Consider the following 24,808-nt stretch of genomic DNA (forward strand, 5'->3'; position numbering starts at 1 on the left):
TGGCTCAGTCAATAGAGTATGTGACTTAACCTCAGGGTTGTGAGTTTGAGCCCCATATTGGGTGCAGAGCTTACTTAAAAATATTTAAAAATTGGGGCACCTGGGCGGCTCAGTGGGTTAAGCCTCTGCCTTCAGCTCAGGTCATGATCTCAGGGTCCTGGGATCGAGTCCCGCATCGGGCTCTCTGGTCAGTGGGGAGCCTGCTTCCCCCTCTGTCTCTGCCTGCCCTGTGCCTACTTGTGATCTGTCAAGTAAGTAAATAAAATCTTTTTTAAAAATTTAAAAATTAGAAAAGGGGGCACCTGGGTGGCTCAGTCATTAAGCATCTGCCTTCAGCTCAGGTCATGATCCCAGGGTCCTGGGATCCAGCCCCACATTGGGCTCCCTGCTCAGCGAAAAGCCTGCTTTTCCCTCTCCCACTCCCCCTGCTTGTGTTCCCTCTCTTGCTGTGTCTCTCTCTGTCAAATAAATAAATAAAATCCTTAAAAATAAATAAATAAAATTTTGAAAAAGGAAATTAAAAATATAATATTTTTTAAAAATGTTAAACTTTCCTAACAGCCTTTGTTCCTGCTGTTCTTTTGGCCTTGCTCTTTGTATGACTAGTTTCCTCTCTGGTTTTAGCCTAAATGTTACCTCCCCAGAGAGATCCTCCCTGCCAGCTCTGCTTTTGAAATAGGTTCCCCTTGAGTCCCATTCTCAGCCACTTGTTTGTTCTTTTCAAAACACTTACCACAATGTAGAATTTCTGCTCTTCTTTCCTACTGTACTCTGTAATGTCTGAAGACGACAACTGTGCTTATATTTAAGGCACACACCTAGTTTAGTAAGAGTTATACAGGAAGTGTCCGATATGCTTTTTGTGAATGAGCAGATGAGTCTGTGTGAACTGGGAATAACATCTGCCTCATGGGGATGCTTCGAGAATCAGGTGCAATAACATATGTGGCAGAGGGCCTGGCACATAATAAGTCTAGTTGTAGGAACAGACATTTTTATTGTACCAGATGACCTTTCAGGTCGAGTCCTACTCCAAGATTCTCAGGTATGGTACAAGGGCCCTTTGCAAGGCAGAGCCGTGTGCGCATTAGTAAGCAGAACAGCTGTAGTCTAGCTAGTAAGAGCAGCCTCGCCAACAAGTAGGATCTTTCGTGCCTGAGACAAATAGGTGCAGAAGTAGTTGTTCTTTGCTCAGAACTTCCAATACCCTCAGGGCCATCCGTGCCTTGTAGAAGAAGATGGAACACTTAAAGCAGGAGATCCAAATCTGGGGACCCTTGAGGACCTGTGGTTAGAATTCAGAGGATGTGTGCACTTGGATGGGAAAAAGATCACATCTTTAATTTCACTAACTTCAAACAGAAATTTAGCATTTCCTTAAACTATAAATGGAGACCCATCTCCACAAAATAACCATCAGTAGCAGTAGCTGTACCTGTGATTTTATTACCAAGTGGAATCACTAAGATTTTTGTATCACATTATAATAGTATCTTAAAATATTGTTTATGTGCCTTACTAATTCAAAATCATGGTAGATATTGGGTCTGGCACTAGATTTTGTTGTTTAATGAATTAATAAAGCACATACCTTAGTGTATCAGAAATTTTAAAATATTTTATAACATTATAAATTGCCTTCCTTTGCAATTCTATATATTTTATTTTGATGCATTTAGAAATGTTATTCTAATAAGAGGACAGTCCCTAGACTTCACCAGATTGGCAAAAGTTCTATACAATGCCTGTCACTTAACAGGAGTGTTGTAAATGTTTCTTTATAGTCCTGACAATTTTCCTATACTTTTGGTACTGTCTTGATTCTATAATTATGTAAAGAATAAACCAGAAAGTCTGGCTACGTCCTAGGGGAAACCTGACTATATTCTTAAAAAAAAAAATGTTATAGGATGATTTATTATTTCACTTTAACTTTTTATTTTCTGAAGAAAGTTTGAAATATATCTCTTAAAGGTATTTTGACAACATCATTCCATTCCTTCTAAATACCTGCTCCTGTATACTTGTGACCATAGCATGTAAAGCAGGAAACTATGATTTGTAATGTCACTTTAATTCAGTGATGTGAGACTGTGATTCTAAGACCCAGCTTTTCACGGATCGTGCCTTCAACTTTGAAATGGGTGTGAGCCGTGATGCAGAATCTTCTTCGCTTTAAAAAAGAAAAGATGAAAAATGAAAAACATAAAAATAGTTTTGCAACTCTAATAAGGAAAAAGAGAAATGATAAATGTGTATGTATCATACATATAAAGGTTTAGATGCAGCATATGTACATATACAAATGTATAGTGTAAGTAGATTCTTCTTATGTTCCCACTAAGGGGAGCTGGTTCAAGCATCTGAATAAATGTGCCGTCATTAAGAAGAAACCGGGATTCTCCTCTGCTTGCTCACCCCTGCTCAGCACCTGTGAAGAGTAGGGAGTTCTGACTACTGAGGTGTATCTGAAAGGACCCAAGAAACTCTCCCTTTTAGAAAACCCTCTATGTTCTTGCATAGTCACTGGCAAATGAGCTAATCTCTGTACAGTACTTTTTTTTTTTTTTTTTTTAAGATTGTTTGACAGAGACAGCGAGAAAGGGAACACAAACAGGGGGATTAGGAGAGGGAGAAGCAGGCTTCCCGCTGAGCCAGATGCAAGGCTTGATCCCAGGACCCTGCGATCATGACCCGAGTCGAAGGCAGATGCTTAGCGACTGAGCCACCCAGGTGCCCCTCTTTACTTCTAAGAGTGACTTAGATATAGTTGCACTTTCAAGTATGATGGAGTGAATTGAGGCAGACCATTGTTCCCTCTAAAAATAAAATAGAAAAACCAGATAAATAGAAACATCTCCATAAATCAATCAGAGAACTGTTTAAGCAAAGTAGTAAGACTGGAAGGGCCAAGATTTTTGAGAAAGAACTGCATAAAGTGAGCTGACCTCTTCCAGCTGCCTTTTCCCTGAAGGTGCTTATGGATCCTGGGTGCAAGGAAAGATACTGAACATCTGGGCTTTGCCTAGGCTAAGGACCATTGTTGGGGAACAAAACAAGCAAACCAGTTACACTCTGGGGTCTCACAGGACTGGAAAGACAAAACTGTAGTCTTAGCCAGGATCTCAGGAATAAGGAATAGTGGAGAGTTGGGAGACTCAGATAGTTTTCTTCTCAAAATTTTGCTGAATTCCAAAACTATTTTGGGGTAGGAGGCTGAGGTGATAAAATCATTGTTTTTCAGAGGCTTTTTGTTTAGTATCTTTATCAGCAGAGATAAGAGTGAATCGTCTTTGGAGAAGGATAATATCACATATGTACATTCAGTATTTCTTACATTTAATAATTTACACTTAATTTTTTTTTAAAGATTTTATTTATTTATTTGACAGACAGAGACCTCAAGTAGGCAGAGAGGCAGGCAGAGAGAGAGAGGAGAAAGTAGGCTCCCTGCTGCGTAGAGAGCCCAGTGCGGGGCGCAATCCCAGGACCCTGGGATCATGACCTGAGCCGAAGGCAGAGGCTTTAACCTACTGAGCCACCCAGGTGCCCCATACACTTATTTTTTAGTACACAATTATTTTATATTAAATAATCAATATTGAATATCTGAAACTATTAGGTATGCCACGAGTTAGGAGTTTTATGACCAAAAACCAAGGAAAAATACAGTAGAAGCCAGCCCATAGGTAATCCAGGATTAGATAAACTGACGAGGACTCTGAATAAAATGTTCAAAAAAATAGATGAAACATGGGTAATTTGGCAAGAGAATTAGAATCTATTTTAAATTGGAAATTCTGGAACCAAAAGTACAGTAACTTAAAGTTAAGAGTGGTCTGGGGAATCAGGAAGCAAATGGGGAAGTGTGTCTGTGCACACGGACGCTGACATTGACTCAGGGCACAGCTCAGTTGCATCTCTGGAGCATATGGTCAGTGCCAGAATCCTGAGATCCAGTGCTGACTCAAAGGATGTGTGTGCATATTTTAAAAAAGCAAACTTTTAAAATGTTTCATATGTTTGTCTTCAAGAGTGTACCCTTGGGACGCCTGGCTGGCTCAGCTGGAAGAGTGTGTGACTCTCAGGGTCGTAAGTTCCAGCCCCATGTTGGGTGTAGAGATTACTTAAATAAAACTTTAAAAAAAAAAAAAAAGCATACTTTTAAGTACTGTATTGCAGTAAACAGGCTCCAGAACATAAAGATGAGTTTTTTTTTTGAGAATAATTTCACAGGAATTCTCTAAAATAATTCTAAGCACAGGTATGTTTTTAAGTTTACTATTTAGAAAATGATTGGAAAACTTGTTATTGCTCTTTCTATAAAGGATGGGAGGGTGGTTCTGTGACTACCAGAGAGTTTTCTTAAAATTATTCCATGGGGATGATTATCATTGAATTTGATGCCAGACAGATATCCTATAGTTAGTTTCATATGCCGTGTTTCAGACCTGGGCCTGCTTAGTATTAAAATAAACCTTCTAAGCTGATAATGATGAATTCAGAGTCACAGAAAAGATGCTGTGAATTTTTCTGGTTAATTTTATTTTTCTTTTAAAATGGGTAGATAAATTTTAAAAATCTTAAAAAAAAATAAAATGGGTAGAGTTTGATGCTTAATAAACTCAAAACAGCAACATAACGAGGGCCAGAAGGAAAACTCATTTATTATTAATGTTAAAAATAGACATGCAGGGTGCCTGGGTGGCTCAGTCAGTCAAGTGGCTGCCTTCAGATCAGGTCATGATCCCAGGGTCCTGGGATCGAGTCCTGCATTCGGCTCCCTGTTCAGCGGAAGCCTGCTTCTCCCTCTCCCTCTGCCTGCTGCTCTGCCTACTTGTGCTCTCTCTCTCTCTGTCAAATAAATAAATAAAATCCCTAAAAAAAAAAAAAAGACATGCAGTCTACCATAATATAGGGAAAAATTGGATATGACATGGCATGCCATGGATGATTCAGAATTGTTTTCTGGTTAACACTTGTTTGAATTACTTTGCTTATTTACACTTTGTAAGTAAGGTACAAAGATAAAGTGCCTCCAAGAAATGCATTAGGAAATTCAAATGCAACTTCAGATACACTGATGAGCTGAAATGACTGCGGAATCCCAAAATAAATATTTATTTAAATATTTAAAGGCAATGATATTGACTGAGGTTTTAAGTAATCAAGCTGCCTGTTTCTTTTCATTTATTCATTTTATTTTTATAAGTCACAAATTTCCACTGCTCATATTCTTTTTTCCCCTCCTGTTACCTTGAAATGCCAGAAGAAAATCAATGCCAATAGGCCAAACTCTTGCGAGTCAATCTATAATAATAAACAGTTCAGAGAAAAGCAAATCTATAAAAATGGAAAATGTCTTTATTGTTTATAAGGTGACCAAAAGAATGTACAAATATTATTTTATGAGAATTTTATGATATTCTTAGAAGACAGCAAGGAAACAGAGATTATTCCTCCTCTTTGCTGCCTGGGAAATGAAACCAGTATCGAAAGTAAGTGACTTGAAGGTCATTAGGCAAGCAGAGTGCTTCCAAGATTCCCATCCTCTGGGAAGGCTAAAACATTTTTACTGTTGCTTGTCTTCTCTGCTCATTCAAAAGCAAGCTTGAAAAAGCACAGTCCAGTCAATAAATTTGCTGTGTGCTTGCCCTGTGCAAGGTACAGTGGAGAATAAAAAGGAATCTAAGGGGTGCCTGGGTGGCTCAAAGCCTCTGCTCAGGTCATGATCTCAGGGTCCTGGGATCGAGCCCTGCGTCGGGCTCTCTGCTCAGCAGGGAGCCTGCTTCCTCCCCTCTCTCTGCCTACTTGTGATCTCTGTCTGTCAAATAAATAAAATCTTAAAAAAAGAAAAAAAAGAAATCTAAGACTGCGTCCTTGATTTAAAGGAGCAGTTAAAATCACAATTCTAGCCTGGATCTTCTCAGCTGGTAGCCATCCTTTTGTTCACTATGTTGCTAAGTTCCAAACCTTCTCCATTTTCTTTACACTGCCAACTCCAACACTGCTTCCTTGACCCTTCATAGAAGACCTTGCTTGAGTTTTACTGACCATTTTGAGGTTATCTTGTGAGTTTCCCTTAACTTCTCTCGTTTCCTTTTCAAAACCAGTCTACAGCTTTATCAACAGTCACTTCCTTTGGCCTCCAAGAAAGGATTACGTTTCTGTCCTGCCCCAAGCTCACCTCCGGTGCTCTTCCGACCCTGGTCCTTAGACCTCTTCAGGGACATCACCCATCCTTGCTTCCTTTTTGATTTGCATTTTAATCTCACTCTTATCCTGGCTCCTCACTGCTCATTCCTCAATTTGGTTATTTCTGATTGTACCTTGATCTTACTGCTGCTTGAACTCAACTTCATGTGTCATTTCCCTTTACCATTAAATTTCTTGAAAGTGGAATCTATAATCTGCAATTCCACTAAAACATAACTCTTACAATATGGATTCCACATCCATAATGTTACTAAAATACTTCTTGAAGATCAATAATGGTCTGAGTCAACAAATTTAATAGATTTTTCTAGCCTTCATTCCCACCTTCCTCCACCCCCACCAATTTCTCTGAAGTTTTTAAAAAATAATTTTAACAGGTTTTTTTAAAGTTTATTTTTTTCTTTTCGTAATCTCTGTACTCAGTGTGGGGCTCAAATTCACAACCCCAACATCAGGAGTCGTATGCTCTTCTGCCGGAGCCAGCCAAGCACCCCTAAAGTTTTTGATGTTAATAACCATTCCTCTTTGTTTTACATTGCCCTGTTTTCATTGTTATATCTACTGCTCTGACCACTTCTTTTTAAATTTTATTTTATTAAGTAAACACTACCCCCAGTGTGGGGCTTGACCTCATGACCTCAGGATCAAGAATCACATGCTGTACTGAGGCAGCCGGGTACCCCACTCTAATCGCTTCTTATTGGCTGCTGTCCTTATCCTCTAATCCCCTCATTCTCCTAAGCGCCCTTTTCCTTGCATTGGTGCTTCCTCAGATTCTTCATAGAGATGATAGTTGAAGCTGAGGATTCCCATGCTCTGCAAATGCTAAAATACTCTCCAAAGAAAAGTGTATATAAACACAAGGGCAGACTTGACCACCTTGCTTCTGTTTTTGCATGGGGTTCACTTGGTTGGCAAGAGTGGTAGGAGAAATGGGTCTGAGCTGTCTTGGCAATGGCAGCATTCCTCTGTCCATGACCATCCTGTGAGACAGCCCCTCTTCTACAACTGTGGCTCTTGCCTTGTTCTGTTGACTTTTCCCTTGCCTCTTCATACCTAGAAATGGTAATGGCGGCTTCTCTTCCTGAGGTATCGGCATCTCTGCTTGATTCCCCTTGTGGTTTTAATTTATTGTTAAACTCTAACAAAGTAAATCACTATTGATATTAATAGATCACCTTAGGCAATTCTGTTAAAGTATGTATGTACACACACACACACTCCATTGTTCATTTGAATCTATAACTTCACTGAAATTTTTTATTAAAAGATTTTATTTTTAAGTAATCTCTGCACCCAACATGGGGCTTAAACTCAACCCCGAGATCAAGAGTCACAAGTTCTACCAACTGAGCCAACCAGGAGCCCCTATAATATACTCAGTTTTTAATAGTTGCTTAGTCTTGTGTTTCTGTGTAAGTTTGTAAGGTCTTGGAAGACAGCTAACACTGTTCACCATCTTTATATCCCAGACTTTGACAGAATGCTTGTCACTTATCTGATGGGTGAATTTATTTACCTTGATATAACACCCAAGACTAGTATTACCATCTTGAGCAAGAAATTAGATTTGTAGTTGACCATCAACAGACAAAAGCCTCCTAAATCAGATGAGGTTGTATCCTAAGACATTAGGCCTGGCAGATTCCATCTATACAATGCTTTAAGAACCAACTCCCTAATTTCTAATTACAAGGGCAAATTACGTAGCCCATTTTGATAAAATATTGATCTCACCTTAAACATATAGCGCCGCTTCCGGTCGGCGAACGGGAGAAGAATTAGGCACAAACAAGTCAGCTGCAAGAGACTGGGAGCAGGGGACAACGGTCGAAAAGACGGCTGCCCCAGCAACTCCAGAGTCCCACTTTTATTAGATAGAAACAATAGCCAACGGAAGAACCAATGAAGGTCAAACATTAGTCACGTGTCTCGGGGACAAGCAAGAAGGAGGATAAAGTTTATAGTTAATCAAGCACATTCAAAGGACTCATCTAACTAACAACGGGCGCTTCTGGGAAGAGAAAGGAGCGATCATGGAAAAGGGAAGCAGGCGGTGTTTCGTTCCACCCTGAGCTGACCGGGCGTTCCCGGGTGCTCGGCTTCCCTGAAGCGGGCGGCGTTCCGCCCTGGCCCCCTGGGCGGGCTGGGCGTTCCCGGCCGCCCGGCTTCGGTGAAGGGGTGGCCTTCCGCCCTGAGCGAGCCAGGCATCCCCAGCTGCCCAGCTTCACGGTCGTATGTCGTCCTTCTCCCCAAAGACCTGTTGCCAGTATATGTTTTTCTTAAGGTCATATCCAAATGTGCTTGGTAACTAGTAAAATCCTCCAGGGCCTATAGTTTAAGTAACACATTGTTCCGAGGGGCAGTAGCAATATAGCACTAATGTGCCCAGCTTCACAATTCTCTTGCCTTTGACAAGTTACACAGTTCATCTCAAAACCTTAGTTTCAATGTAGATAAAATGAGGGAAATGATACTCGTTATCAGAGGGTTGTGCAGAAATAACATAACATGCTAATCATTAAGCGTAGTGCTTTTAAAAGGAGGCGTTTAGAGGCACTTGGGTGGCTCAGTCAGTTAAGCGTCCAACTTTTGGTTTCAGCTCATGTTACCTCAGGGTTGTGGGATCAAGTCCCAGCTTGGGCTCTGTGCTCAGCAGGGATTCTCAGCTTGGGATTCTCTTTCCCTCTGCCTCTACCATTGTGCGCACACATGCCCTCTCAGATAAATAAAATCTTTAAAATTAATAAAAGTAGGCACTTAACAAATGGTAGCCTTTTTTTTTTTTTTTAAAGATTTTATTTATTTGCCAGACGGAGAGTGAGAAGACAGAGAGTGAGAGTGCAAGCAGGGGACAGCAGGCAGAAGGGGAAGCAGGCTTCCCGGTGAGCAAGGAGCCTGATGCGGGACTGTCTCAGGACCCTGGGATCATGATCAGAGCCGAAGGCACTTAACTAACTGAGCCACCCAGGCATCCCTAAGTGGTAGCCATTTTTAACTTTCAGAGAAGTCATAAATAAATTTATAACACAATTAAGAGCATATTCCTGCACAGGTTTCTCTGTTCTTGTCATCTTTGTGGGAGGCTGTTTCTCAAAGATAAAATTCTTTTTCTTTAAAAGATTTCATTTATTTGACAGACAGAGGGACCACAAGCAGGTGGAGCAGCAGCAGAGGGAGAAGGAGAAGCAGGCTCCCCGCTGAGCAAGGAGCCTGGTGCCGGGCTTGAACCCAGGACCCGTCCTGGGATCATGACCTGAGCCAAAGGCAGATGCTTAACCGACTGAGCCACCCAGGCGCCCCTCCAAGGGAAAATTCTTAGAACAGGTTGTATCAATAAATAAGAGTTAAGAGAAGAAAAAAAAGCATCTCTGTGAGTCTGTCTTACAGTGTCACAGCTAAAATTCCATGAGGGAAGCACAGAGGACATTCCCATCTTGCTGCATATTTTTAACAAAAACTACAGTAGAATCTGTCTTTAAACAGACTCCACTTAGTCTGCTTGCTCTGTTACTCTTTACTCTTCATTCTCTCTGTAGAATCCCTCACTGATGCCACATAGGACATCATTGGAACCACTGGCAAATGTAGAATATGGATGCTTTATTAGAAAATAATATTGTATCGGGGTGCCTGGGTGGCTCAGTGGGTTAAAGCTTCTGCCTTCGGCTCAGGTCATGATCCCAGGGTCCTGGAATCAAGCCCTGCATCGGGTTCTCTTCTCAGCGGGGAGCCTGCTTCATTCTCTCTCTGCCTGCCTCTCTGCCTACTTGTGATGTCTGTCTGTCAAATAAATAAAATCTTAAAAAAAGAAAAAAGAATATTGTATTAATGTTAAATTTTTTGAATTTAATTGAATTGTAGTTATGAAAAGAAGTGTTCTGTTCTTAGGAAATACCCATTGAAGTATTGAGGGGTAAAGAGACAATGATGTCTGTAACTAACTCAAAGAGGTGGGGAAGTTACATATTTCGAGAGAATAAAACAAATGAAGTGAAATGTTAACAACCCCCTTGAGTCGGCTTCTTCCTCTCCCACTCTCCCTGCTTGTGTTCCCTCTCTCACTGTGTGTGTCTTTCTCTCTGTCAAATAAACAAATAAGTAAAATCTTAACAAAACAAAAACTACAGATTTTCTTTCTCATTGAAATTTGGACTAGTTGTTGACTGGTTAATTCAAGAAGTTGGTTAAAGTGGTAAAGGTCATTTAAAAAGGTAGATATACTTTGGGGTGCCTGGGTGGCCCAGTGGGTTAAGCCTCTGCCCTCGGCTCAGGTCATGTAAACTCTCTGGCCCTGTTTCTTCATCTATTTGAAGAAAGAAAGACTGGCCTGAACCATTTCAGTATCATTTATGCTGTGAGTCATGAAATTCAATTAGGAGTTGAAACTGACATTACAAAAAAAGGTTAATCAACAGTGAATCTGGATAAAGGATTTCCAAGACTTCTTTGTTTATATTCTTACGTTTGAGATTCTTTGAAAATGAAAGTAAAATAAGCTGACTATATTCATACAATACGAGACTGAGCACAAGAGGCTAATAGGTTAGCTAAATGGTACACCTGTGTACTTCCTCACGAAAACAGTTGAGCCGTATGCTTACCAAGAGTCAATTTGTGGGGCCCCTGGGTGGCTCAGTGAGTTAAAGCCTCTGCCTTCAGCTCAGGTCATGATCTCAGGGTCCTGGGATCGAGCCCCACATCGGGCTCTCTGCTCAGCAGGGAGCCTGCTTCCCCCTCTCTCTCTCTGTCTGCCTCTCTGCCTACTTGGGATTGCTGTCAAATAAATAAATAAAATCTTAAAAAAAAAAGTCAATTTGTATTTCTTTTTAAGGAGACTCTGCCCAGCGTGGGGCTCAAACTCATAACCCCAAGATCAGGAATTGCATACTCTTCTAGCTGAGCCAGCCAGGTGCCCCTAGAGTCAATTTGTATTTGTAATATAGATACTTACAGTAACTCTTATTATACTTCTGGAGTTTAAATATTCAAACTAATGAAATACAAATACAAAGTTGTTTTTATGAAAACTAAATTGAAGGCAAACAAGTTACTATAGAGTTAGATATGGGTAAGAAAAATGCTTAAAACTTCGGGGAAAGTACAAAATCAATACTGACTTGGCATTCAAACTTTTTCAAGGGTGCCTTTTTAAAATTCTTGCTATACTTTGAAAAAAATGAAACTGAAAATTGTGAACAATTAAAACAGTGCAATTCATAATAAGGACACTGGGGTGCTCTGACCAACAGATTCATTTTCAGATAAACGGTCTTGGCCCTGTTTCAAAGATTAGTGAGTAAATGTATAATGATACATTTGAGTCAAATTAAAAAGGTTAAAGTATATCTGCCTTTTTTTTTTTAAGATTTTATTTACTTATTTGACAGAGATCACAAGCAGGCAGAGAGGCAGGCAGAGTCGGGGGGTGGGGGGCGCGGGGGGAAGCATGCTCCCTGCTGAGCAGAGAGCCCAGTGCGGAGCTGGATCCCAGGACCCTGAGATCATGACCTGAGCCAAGGGCAGAGGCTTAAACTGGGCCACCCAGGTGCCCCAAAGTATATCTGCCTTTTTAAATGACCTTTACCACTTTAACCAACTTCTTAAATTAACCAGTCAACAACTAGTCCAAATTTCAATGAGAAAGAAAATCTGTAGTTTTTGTTTTGTTAAGATTTTACTTATTTGTTTATTTGACAGAGAGAAAGACACACACAGTGAGAGAGGGAACACAAGCAGGGAGAGTGGGAGAGGAAGAAGCCGACTTCCCTCTGAGCAGGGAGCCCAATCCAGGGCTCAATCCCAGGACCCTAAAATCATGACCCGAGCCGAAGGCAGTAATGACTGAGCCACCCAGGCACCCCCATGGTAAAATATTCTCATGGTACAAAATACCACACAATTAGGAAAGGTTTCCTTTCTGTATGAGTCTGCTGGGGTTGTTATAACAAAATACCATAGACCAGATGGCTTAAGCAACAGAAATTTTCTCACAGTTGTAGGGGCTAGCAGTCCAAGATCAAGGTGCCATCAGGATTGGTTTCTGGTGAAACCTCTCTTCCTGGCTTGTAGAAGGCCACTTTCTCAAGTTGGGCATCATCTCTGTGCCCACACATATGGACAATAGCCCTATCAGATTAGGGCCTCATTCTTACGACCAACCACATTTAAACTTCATTACCTAAAGGCCCAGTTTCCACATACAGTCACATTATGAATTAGGGCTTCAACATATGGATTGGGAGGGGGTGGGGAGGACACAGTTCAGTTCAAAACATCTTCTGTATTAGATTCCCAGCCCTTGTGTGTTTTTGTTTGTTTGTGATGCTCACATGGAAGCGGAGTCTACATATTGTTCTGCACTTTGCTTTTCTCACCTTACAGTAACATACAGAGATATTCCAAGTCAGTACACGTAGATCTACTTCATTTTAATGGCTGTATACTGTTCTACAGAATGGATATACCAAACATTTCCTACTGTGGGACAGTTAAAGTTTCTTTTCTTTTTTTTTTTTTTTTCAGTCTTGTTCCAAAAATCCTTTAAAGGATATTCTTAGAAAATGCATTTATACAATTTGTGTAAGTTTATCTAGAGGATATATTTTAGAAGTGGAATTGTTAGGTCAAAAGGAACTTTGTGTAAATTTTTGACATGTATTGTCACCCTGAACTTCAAAAAAATTGTACCAATTTATACTTCCGACATTGTTTTTAAGAAAGCTTGTTCTTCCCACCTCGTTAGCCTCTTACCCTGTAATACCACAGGTGCATACGTTCAACACTGTATTGTCAAACTTTTTAATCTCTGCCACTGAGCTAACACAAGGATCAAAGTTTCAAATTAGACTCACAACTCAGAAATCAGAGATCTTACCTAATTTCAAAGGCACCAGTAACCAAGAGGCACAGACAAAATAGGACGAGGTCCAGGACTGGTGGTGCCGCTCCTCGGGTCCTTTCTTCCTGCTTTGGTTGCACCTCTGCCCAAGAGAACTGATGTGGTTTCTAAGGTACGCAGTCACCTCACTTACACAGGAGGAACCAACTCAGTTGTGAAACAGCTCTCTTACATGCTAAGTTACGCAACTTACGGGATATTTTCCAGTCATGCAGCTCAGATCCACGGATTCCTGCTGGGTTTACCATAAACAGTCCAGCCCATGGCTGTCCTGCTAAAAGAATTCTGTAGATACGAATTCTCCTACTGGGAGATACTAGTTTGTTTATCAGGAAGTCTGTTATTACCATATTTCTAAGAATCACATGCTTGCTTGCTTCCCTAGGAGCATTCCTCCATAATGGGAGAGAAGGGATTGCCGAGCGCCTGCTTATTAACTCTTTCCTTCCCAGTCACTGATAGATGAAAAATGGTATTTATTTTGACTGATGTTGAACAGTTGTTCACATGCTTGTACTTGATTTGTATTTTTTTTTCTGCCTTGTGGGAACAGAGACAATAGCAGCAAAATACTGAAACCTGGAAAGTAGGTGAATCAGTGACAATTACCTTAGCAGACTTGATACAAGAACCCTAAACAGGCCATGAAGCAACCCGATTTACACAGCTAAACCCTGTTCAAGGCTCAGGAATTAGAAGTGCTAGGTAGCTCTGAGCCTGATGTGAGCTAAAAACAGAAGGAATAATAGAAAAGTTGTTTAAGAATCAAATCCTCAGAATCCCTTCTCCGATCCAGTAGAAGCCCAGAGATTTAGTATTAGGGTAAAACAAAAGACCTCTGGCTCAGAGGACACCAGGCCCAGTTAAGGCGGAAGGTCTGATGTTGAAAGAGAAATGATAAGAAAATTCAGAGGACCAACATGTGAGTAATTGAAACTCAAGGAAGAGAAAATAGGGTATAAAAACAAATACTTCAAGTTGGTGAGACTGGAACCCTGTTCTGACCCTATATCCTGTGCTGTTTATATCCTTTCACTTACTGGTGTATCTGATTCATAGTAACTGTAAAATGACGTTTTTCTGAGCTTTCAGATATGTTGGGGATAGTCAAAGGGACTTTGTTTGGGTGATTAAGGGGTGGGGCTAGTATTACCCCTCCCCTAAGCAATCATACCAAAATGGTTGGCAGAACTGAAGAATTATAGTTAAAACAAAACCAAGAAGGGACACCTGGGTGGTTGGGGCTCTTAAGTGTCGGGCTCTTGATTTCTGCTTGGGTCTTGAGCTCTGCGGCCTGAGATTGAGCCCCGCCTCAGCTGGGCAGCAGGGAGTCGGTTGAGATTCACTCCCTCTCCCTCTGGCCCTACCCCCATTCTGGGGACTCGCTCTCAAATACTCAATATACATATAAATATGTGTATGTTATATATATAACATAGAAATAACATATATATAACAGAAATATATAACAAGAAATATATATGTAAAATAAATTTTTTTTTAAAAAAGGAATTATTCGTAGAAGCTATGAAATGAGGTGCCCCTACAACTCAAAGTCATGTCAAATTGTGGTTTAAGAAGGCCTAATCCTGTAATTGCCTCAGGCTCGAATTGGCTAAGGCACCAAAGCAGGGAAGCACTCCATAACAAGCAGAGTTACAGATACAAACTCAATTGTGGAAGAAAAAAAATAACTTTCGCGTCCTCTGTGGAGTCTGGAGTAGTCTCACCATCATGCCTAGGCAGGAAACAAACTTTAAGAAGCTTCCCTTCTAGGTCCAAGTCAGCCTGGGTCTGAGGAGTGTCCTAACAGATAGTGAGCGAGTCTAACACTAGGCTTTCAGAAGCTTCAGTTTGAGAACCCATGGTTTACGTTTCTCAGCTTCGCCGGCCAACTGAGAGAATCTCAAAGTAGTGCCTGGGCATCGTCATTTTTAAAGCTTTACAGGTGATTTCAACTTTAGGTAATTGAGTTGAGAGTCATTGTCCTAGCAAGGCCTCCTTCAATTAGTTACAATGTTTCGACTTAAAAATACACAATCAGCAGGGACCTACTGGTATTAAGTGAGAAAGATGCGTAATACAGATGATAAAGGGGAAAAATGAGTAAAACAATCCAGCTGCGGTGTGTCGGGGAGGAGTGGATAAGTGGAACACGAGAAAGGAAAAGCAAATCTGGAATCGTTCTGGATTACCGCGCCCAGAGACTTCAGTATCCTAGTTAAACCTCCAGGCCCGGGGGGGTTGGCGGTGAAAGAGCACTGGAGTGGCTACACAAGGGTGATTTCCCAGCTGAAACCTGGAGGCTCGGGTGTCTGGACCTAATTATTTTAGGTTAAAATAAGGGTACAGGGGGAAGAACACCGAGTCCTCGTCCCAAATCTGTCCAAAATAGCTGTGCAACCTCAAGCAAATCTCCCCCCCGGACCAGACGTTCCGAACGCCTGGAATGAGGAGACGGGGTTAGCAACCCTCAGTATCTCCCAACTCGTCCGGCTGCACCGACAAGCCTGGGGTCACACGTCGCCCGAAAAGGCCCCAGGTGATCCGAAGCTGTCCTGCAGCTGCGAACCATCCTCGTTTCCTACTCGGCCTCTTTAGCCCCGGGGCACAAACCACCACCCTCTAGACGCACCCTCGGCCCCAACCCGGAGCTCTATGCGGAACTCCCGCCACCCTGCGCGACTTCCCCGAGCTTCCTGCCCCTCCCCGGACGCCCTCCACGCGCCGCTCGCTCGACTCCCTCGACCATCTCCGCGGCCTGGGCCCGCCCCCTCCGCCTGGCGCCAGGCCGCGGAGCACCGATCGGCTCGATGAGCGGGGGCGCTGCTGCGGCGGAGCGGCCGACGCGGGTCCGCGCCCACTGTCTCCCCCTCCCCGCTTTCTTCTTGCGCCTCCCACTCCGCCCCCCGCCCTGCCAGCGCTGCCCGCCCCGGAGAGCGGCCCGGACCCCCCCCGGGAGAGTCAGGTACTGGCGCCGGCCGTCCCGACGGGAGGGGCTGCTGTGAGGAGGAAGGAAACGGAGACGACGCCCCTGTTCCGCCGCCTCCCAACGTCCGCCTGGAGCTGCGGGACCGGCCTGGGGGAGAGGGGGGAGGGGAGGGACCCCCGGCTGGGGAAAGGCTGGATTGGGCCGGGAGTCCTGGGGAGCCGCCAGGACTGGGTGTCTGGAGGAGGGCCGGTTGAAGGCAAGGAGAAAGGCAGTTGAAGGGTGCTCGGGGGAGAGGGGAAGAGAACCGTGGAGGGCGTGGGGCGGGCTGGAGAAGAGTGGGAGGTAGCCTGGGATGTGAGGGGGTACCTTGCGGCAGAAAGGACCAGAGTTAGGAGCAGATGTCTGGGGACGTGGCCTGGTGCGACAGATGGGGTGGGGGGGCGTCGAGCTACTTGCTGGAAGGGTTGGATTCGTCTCATTATTTAAAGTCACGGGAGAAAGAGCGCCAACCCTGCTGCGTTGATGGTGACCAGAAGGTGAGGGGAATCCTTATAGTTTGACAGTTTTTGTGAATAACATCTCCAGGCTGTGTCCGTCCAAGTCACGTATTTCCGTGAAACTGCACCAGCCGAGACTGGGGATGGAGAGGAGGAAGAAGAGTCGGAAGTGGGAATGGAGGCCGGGGAAAGGGAAACCTCTGCCCAGATTCAAGCTTTTTGTGAAACGAAATATTTGGGGGTTTTAGTTTTCTCTGTAAAGCAAAAAAGAAGCCAACATTATTAAACAATAGGTTAGAAGTGTATTACATGTAAGCACTTAGCGAACTTACTGGCTCTTCAAAAAATATACACGAAATTGTGAACGTATGATGATGACATAAGCATATGGTGATGTGACGTTTTTTAAATGAATTATATATTGCTGTTCAACTCTCTGTTGAAATACATCATGAAAGCTCTGTTATCTGTATATGTACCCACACACAAATCCCCGAATTCGTGTTATTTTTTGCAGGAGAAATTTTAGGTAGAAATATATGCCTCAGTTCTGAGCATTCTTTGTTTTTTCTAGTTGTTTGGCACAAGTCATCAGTTTCCCTGTGGTTCATCGAGCATAGTTAATCTTGGTTGATGCCTTGTTGATGTCTTTTCTGTTTGTCAGACACTGGTTTCTTGCCTTCATGAGGCTGATCCTGGAATATAGGACCTGATGATGGGGTTTGCTTGTCATTAAACTTGTAGCTTTACTGTGTATTTCATAAAGCTGTGAGTCTGCCTGGTTTTTGCCATAGGATAGTAAAGCAGCCCCTTTGTTGGGTTTAAAATATAAGTAATAACATGTGGGTATAATTAAAAGAAAAGCCCAGATTTTTCATTTGCTTCCTTTGTCCTCTGTTTTTTTTTTCCTGCGTGCTGTAACATTTTTGCATGAATGAATTATTCTGAAATCAAAGTATGAGGAATAAAATAGGCCAGATGTACGTGACAGAAATATTGTGTAAAGAACTCTAGAGCTGTTACTTACGTAGCAAGAATTCGGTTTTTGTTACAAATGGTTAAGTCTCTGTTTTGGAAGCCTTTCTTGTCAGAGAAAACTATCAATTTGTTTTGAGAGGCCAACTTAAAATACTGTTTTTATTTATGAAACTGGACTCTGGGCTTGTATATAATATTAGCCAGCAAACTGTTGTCTAATTATACTTAAAGATCTTAGAGTTGTTTCTTCTTGTGAAAAAGGGAAGAGGGCTGCTGGGTTGTTATAGCAACGTGGTCCTTCTAGAACAGAACAGGTTCTGTTAATAAATGTTAAAACTGATCATGCATAGCCATTGATTAATTTGATCCCATGTTTCTGCTATTTTAATCAGTAGAGTGACTATTAGTTACTTTTCTTTACTAATCCTTAGTTCTTAGTTTCTTAGTGCCTACTTTGAAGGAGTGTCCTAAAGACTAAAAGAAAATACATGTAAATCACTGAGCACGGTGTCTACCACATACTAAAAGATACAGTACCTTAGCTAGTCTCATTTTTCATCTATCTTCTAATCCAAGATACTGAAAACTCAAATTTGCATGTCAGCTTTTTCTCAAAATTTAGTAAACTGCATACTCAGCACTTTCCTGGAAAATCCCAGTGCACATTAACATGTAAAAAGCTGTGAGACTTTCTCTAGCAATAAAATAAAAACAAAACAAACCTGGCTCTGTTTAACCCACTATTTACTAAACTTAATCCCTTTTCTTGGAGCCTGGTGCTGTGCTTTAAAATATGATGTTATAACTTACAGAATATTTTTGCATGTATTACCTGATTTGACCATCCCAACTCCACGCAGAAGCCTAGAAATCACTATTTTACAGATGAAGAAACTGAATTATTTAATCAGCTAACTGAAAATGTGAAAACTGGGAGTGTTCTGCTGTCTTCTAATTCCAGGTTAAAATCTTAAAGCATTTAATGTCTCATTTTCTCCTAATTTCCCCCCCCTCCTAACCAATCTGCTCTTGAATTTTATAAAAACCTGCACTAATTTTCCCTACATGTTCTCTTAAAGAAGTTACATCCATTTCCTCATAGTTTTATCTATTTTTTATGTATTGGGGCCTTGCATGGAGGACAGGATCACCTGGAATGAACCAAATGGAAAGGCAGTAAAGTCCAAGAAATGAAGGAGGCTCTTTTGTGCAAGGCCTTGAACACTAGTGAAGTGATTTAGCTTCTACCCCAAAGTCTCAGATCGGATGAAACTTATTTTCTTTTCAAGGTGGTGAATACTTATTCTGCTGGGAAACAGAAGAGTGCTTCTTGAGTAAAAAGTATGCCTCCCAAGTTCAAGCGCCACCTAAATGATGATGATGTCACTGGTTCTGTGAAAAGTGAAAGGGTGAGTTTAGAATCTTAATTTTTCAAACAGATTCAAAATACATTTTCATTTCTTTTGTAAATAATTTGTTTTAGAAAAATCTAAATATTCTAATTCTGTTTTTTCTTCATAGTAAATATTTTAAAGCATATGTTACTTAGATTGGTGACTCAATTGAATTCTACTCCATTATTGATCAAACTATACTCACAGCTTCTTTCTAGTCTTTCAAAGTGAATTTTATACAAATACACAGCATCTTATTCTGGAACCAAATATGATTGGAATTCAGAGTTTTTCAGATTTTTAAAGGTAGTTAAGTGCATATTATATAACAGCCTTTTTGGCCTTTGGAACAGCACCTCCAAGTATATTAGTATTTCTCAGAGAAATGTCTGATTACTGGGGACCTGGGTGGCCAAGTTGGTTAAACGTCTAACTCTTGATTTCAGCTGAGGTCATGATCTCAGGGTTGTGAGATCGAGCCCCAAGTTGGGCTCAGCTACTGGGCATGGAGCCTGCTTAAGATTCTGTTTCCTTCTCCCTCGTTAAAAAGGATAAGAGAAATGTCTGGTTACTCTAAGTATATAAGTAAGCATATAAATAAATTAGCTAACATCAGTTCGGGTCAGGTTTTCCTCCAAATAAGTTTTGGAGGAAACTTACAAAACCTCTTGGTTTTCAGAACTTTTAGATTTTTGGAATTACAGATAAAGAATATTAGTTCTATAATTGTCTCAGAGTCCAGAGTAGTTTTTATATAACATTCAATTTCTATTTTATTGCAGAACAATCTTTTTTTTTTTTTTTTAAGATTTTATTTATTTATTTTAGAGAAAGAGAGCATGCAGGCAGGGGGAGAGGCAGAGGGAGAAGCCAGCTGACACTGAGCAGAGAGCCCATTGTGGGCTCAATCCCGGGACCCTGGCATCACAACCTGTGCCGAAGGCTGACACTTACCCAGACTGAGCCACCCTCGTATCCCTATCCCAGAACATTCTATGCAGATAGTGTAAATCTAGAAGTTATGCAGAATTTTTGAAGACAACATTTGATAGCAATGTTGTAGATAGATTACTTTTAGAATAAGTCCTCAAATATTTATTGAGGAAAAGAATTAGTGTTTTTCTTTTTTATCTAGCAAACTGAAGCCCTCACTCACTTCCTATCTCATTACTACTCCTTCATTTACTGATACATTAATTGACCACCTCCTATTGTGCTAAGATCTGGAGGGCACAGTCTCTGCCCATATAGAGTTTATAGTCTACTTAATTTCATTTTACGCATTCCTTTTTTGTACAATTCTGAACCTCACTCACTCTTTCCAACAGCTTATGATTTACAAGTATCTTAGTACAATACGGAAACATTTGTCTTTTCCTTATTCTAACTCTCTCTAGTTTGTTTTCTACTTGAAGGGGGTAGAATCCACCAATAGACTATTTGCTAGGAAGCTTTTTAAAATAAGCTTTATGGGGGCGCCTGGGTGGCCCAGTGGGTTAAAGCCTCTGCCTTCGGCTCAGGTCATGATCTCAGGGTCCTGGGATTGAGCCCCACATCAGGCTCTCTGCTCAGCGGGGAGCCTGCTTCCTTCTCTCTCTCTGCCTGCCTCTCTGCCTACTTGTGATCTATGTCTGTTCAATAAGTAATGAAAAATAAAATCTTTTAAAAATAAATAAATAAATAAAATAAGCTTTATGTATATACTTAAAATTATAATCAAATAAATCTTTAAAAAAATAGTGCTATGAATTTTTACTTACATACCGATTTTTTAAGATTTTATTTATTTATTTGACAGATAGAGATCACAAGTAGGCAGAGAGGCAGGCAGAGAGAAAGAGGGAAGCAGGCTCCCCACTGAGCAGACAGCCTGATGCGGGGCTCCATCCCAGGACCCTGAGATCATGACCTGAGCCAAAGGTGGAGGCCCCAACCCACTGAGCCACCCAGGCGCCCCTTACATACCGATTTTTGCATGAACATGTTTTCATTTCTTGTGTGAATACCTATGACTGGAATTGCTGGCTTAGTTATTATGTCTAACCTTTAGAAGAATTGCCAAATCGTTTTCCAAAGTGGTTGCACAATTTTTACATTCCCATCTTACATTCCCATCAACAGTGTATGTGGATTCCACTTTCTCCACATTTTTCCTACCAGCCAGTTTCTCCTCATCACTAATTTCTCCTCATCAGTTTGATTGTTTAATGCTTTTGTCCTAAAATTCATCTTTGTATTAATATTGCTAACCCTAACATTCTTTTCATTAGAATTTGGTGATTTTTTTTTTCACCTCTTTTTTTCATCCTTTATTTGACATTCGTTTTAGGTGAATTTTTTTGTACACAGATATTGGCTGAAATTTTTGGACCCTAATCATGTAGTTTTTACTTCTAATAGAAGCATTCAAACATTGATGTTTGTTATGATAACTAATATACTTGGGATTTTTCTGCCTTAGCCAATCCCTCTGCTGGCCGAGAATGCCCTTCGCCCTCATCTTTGGTTGGCCCTTTGCTATCATTTGGATCGCAGCTTAAATTTCACGTCTTCAGAGTGATTTTCCATGAAAACCTAATCTTGTTTAGTCACCCTGTCACTTCCTGTCCTGTCACTGTTTGAGTTCTTGGCATAGCATTTGTTACCATCAGATTTTTTTCTATGAGAGTTCAGACGTTAACTGTCTTGTTCAAAGCTGGTCCTTGCCCAGAACAGTGCCTAGCACATAGAAAGTGCGCAAACATGTTTATTAAATGAATATTAATACATTCTGTTTTCATTTTTTCACTCTGTGATATGCTATATTTTATACATAGATACAGTTCATTATATTTCATTTGTTTTCCCTCTTTTCCCTGACTACTTTGGCAGATTGTTTTTTCTCATCTCCCCAGCCCCAGTATCACTAGTTAGTTAAAAAATGTCCTTCCTTTCTCCTTCTCTTTTTTATTATTAACTTCGTATTTTAACAGTCATGTTTCGGGGCGCCTGGGTGGCTCAGTCATGAAGTGTCTGCCTTCGGCTCAGGTCAGATCCCAGGGTCCTGGATCAAGCAGCACATTGGGCTCCCTGCTCAGCTCTGCCCCTTCCCCCACTCATGAACGTGCTCTCTCTAGCTTGCTCTCTCTTTCTCTCAAATAAATAAATAAAAATCTTAAAAAACAAAACAAAAGTTATGTTTAAATCTGTGTTCTCTCTCAACATAACCAAAAACAATGCCCCCCTCCGTTGTTTTATTTTCTCATTCTAGCCAGCTTCCCGCCTCCCCTACTCCTGTCCCAGTGAGGTGTGCCTCTCACTTTTACTTCGGCACTTCACCCTTCCACTCCCAGTTCTTGGTTTTATTAGAACAATTTTGGGCCCTTTTAAAGTTTTTCCTTATACTTTTTCTTTTTCAGTAGCTGTAAGATACAGTGCACAGTCACGTTATCGTTTATTCAGATTTGACCATACATTTTATTAGATCAACAGTTGTATCAATCTCTGTCTAAGAATGTTTCTTCTGATATAATTGGGTTTTTTGGCTGGTGAAATTCCTTGAGTAATTTTCTCAGAAAAGGCACATTGGTGTATTTCTTTCCTATTGTTGTTGTAACAAATTACCACAAACTCAAAACAACATAGATTTACCATCTTGTAGTTCTGGTGACCAGAAGTCCGAAGTGGGTATTCCTGGGCTAAAATCCAGGCTCTGGCAGGATGTGTTTCTTCTGGAGGCTCTAGGAGAGAATCTGTTTCCTTGCCTTTCCCAGCTTCTAGAAGCTGCCCATGGTCTTTGGCTCATGCTCCTTCCACTGTCTTTAAACTCAGGAGTATACGATCTTCTAAGTCCTCCCCTTCCCCCTACTTTCTCTCCCTGTCTTCTCTCTCTCTCCTTTCTCTCTCTTTCTCTCTCTCGGGCACTTCTGCCTTCCTCTTTTAAGAACTCTTGTGATTGTGTTGGGTCCACATGAATAATCCCTATTGATCTTCCCATCTCAAGATTTTTAACTTAATCACATCTGTGGAGTCCTTTTTAGCATGCAGGGAAACAGTTTTTACAGGTTTCAAGGATTAGGATGGGAGTTATTATTCTGCCTACAAGTTATATACTGTCTAAGTTCTTATATTCTGAAAAGGTCTGGTTGTTGTGAGAGGGTGTGATCATCTTCATCTTAAGGAAAATAGTTCCATCTTACAAAAGAAAGGTATCAAGTTGTTGTTGTTTGGCAGTTCTGATATGTCCGGAGGGTTATTTGTGAGCTATGAAGGCAGTAGATGGACTGTGCCAGCCATTAAACCCTTGTGTCCCGGTTCTGAACCTGTTTTTGTACTCCTCTCTGATGCTGGAATTGGCTTTGCAACTACATTTCTCCTCTGCCCTCTGGCTCCCTATTAGGTTCTGCCTGTAGAGAGACTGGAAAGCAAGAGGGAGGAGGACAAGGGACTTAACTTCTTCCTGATTGCCTCCCGTTCCTTATTCCCACCCTGGCTTCAGCGACCTTTCTGCCTTGTAGTCAATCATAGGATCTCGCTATTAGAAGCATTTTCGTTGGAGGGTTGGCTTATTTGGTTCTGTCTTTTAGCTTTCAGTCAAGCACAGGTAAATCACTCTTTCCTCTGGCTGGAACCTTGGAGTTAAGAAATTTCACCAGGATAGAACTCCTTTCATTACTCCTCCCTGACAGTTTGTAAGCCTTCTGAATCTGAAAACTCAAGTCTTTTTCTTTTCCTTTTTTTTTTTTTTTTTTTTTACAGAGAAATCTTCTGGAAGATGATTCGGATGAAGAAGAAGACTTTTTTCTGTAAGTTTGTTTGTTTGTTTAACAGCATTATTGGGGTATAATTAACATCTGTATAAAATGCATAAAGAGTATATCAGTTTTGATACATGTACTGTGCACCTGTAAAATCATCACCAAAATCAAGTAATGAACATTACCATCACCTCAGAAGTTTCCTTATACCACTTGGGAATCTGTCACTCCCCTAGTCTCAAGGCAACCACTGATCTGCTTCCTTCCTATCACTGTAGTTTATATTTTCTAGAATTTGTGAAATAAATGTTATCATGCAAGTAGGCTTTTTTTTTTTTTTGTACTGGCTTCATTCACTTCCATAATTATTTTGAGATTCATCCATGCTGTCACACGTACCAGTGGTTCCTTTTTATTTCTGAGACGTATTCTTTTATATGAATGTACTACTACTCATTCATCCATTCACTTATCGATAGATGTTTGGAGTGTTTATAGTTCTTGCTATCATGAGTAAAGCTACTATAAACAATTACAAGTTTTGTGTCAACTTAAGCTTTCATTTCTCTTGGGAAAATACTTAGGAGTTAGTTGAATGGCTAGCGTATTTTTATGGCTATTTTCCAAAGTGGTGTACCATTTTATATTCCCACCAGCATTGTACAAGAGTTCTAGTTGCTCTAAATCCTCATCAGTAGTATATGTGGTCAGTGTTTTAATTTTAGCCATTCTTACAGGTATGTAGCGGTATCTTACTATAGTTTTAATTTGGATTTCCCTAATGACAAATCATGTTGGACATCTTTTTTTGTGTGTATTTCGTGTGTATTTTTTTTTGTCTGTATCTTCTTTGATGAAGTACATGTTAAAATCTTTTGCCCAATTCTAAATGTGTCGTCTTATTCAGTTGTTTATGTATTTAAGATACAGGCTCTTTGTCAGATACGTTTTTTTAGATATGTACTTTCAGTCTGTAGCTTAATCTTTTCCTTTTCATAGCAGTATCTTTTGAAGATCACACTGTTGATTTTGAGGAAATCAGTTTATTACACTTTTTTCTTGTTTTTACTTATTTAAAAATATATGCAAAACCCAAGTTCGGTAAGATTCTCTCCTATATTTTCTTCTAGGAGTTTTATAGTTTTCGCTTTTAC

The 24,808-nt window shown here is 40.9% G+C and overlaps 1 protein-coding gene across 7 annotated transcripts in view; it reads left to right on the forward strand.

The window, feature by feature from the left end:
- The window catches only part of VAMP4 (vesicle associated membrane protein 4), a 57,905-nt gene that overhangs the window by 13,144 nt on the left and 19,953 nt on the right, over positions 1 to 24,808 (forward strand). For 3 of the 7 annotated variants that reach the window (XM_080824054.1, XM_080824051.1, XM_080824050.1), the window contains exons 1-3: positions 15,906 to 16,085; positions 18,814 to 18,933; positions 23,656 to 23,702. In XM_080824054.1, coding sequence (XP_080680180.1) covers positions 18,868 to 18,933; positions 23,656 to 23,702 — 113 coding nt within the window. In that variant the 5' untranslated portion in view covers positions 15,906 to 16,085; positions 18,814 to 18,867. Of the gene's footprint in view, positions 1 to 15,905; positions 16,086 to 16,118; positions 16,586 to 18,813; positions 18,934 to 23,655; positions 23,703 to 24,808 lie in introns of those variants that run through there. The other 4 variants (XM_080824055.1, XM_080824049.1, XM_080824053.1 and 1 more) reach the window with 3 other exon arrangements.

The sequence above is a fragment of the Martes martes genome, assembly GCF_963455335.1.
Source record: "Martes martes genome assembly, chromosome: 15".
NCBI classification, from domain to species: domain Eukaryota; kingdom Metazoa; phylum Chordata; class Mammalia; order Carnivora; family Mustelidae; genus Martes; species Martes martes.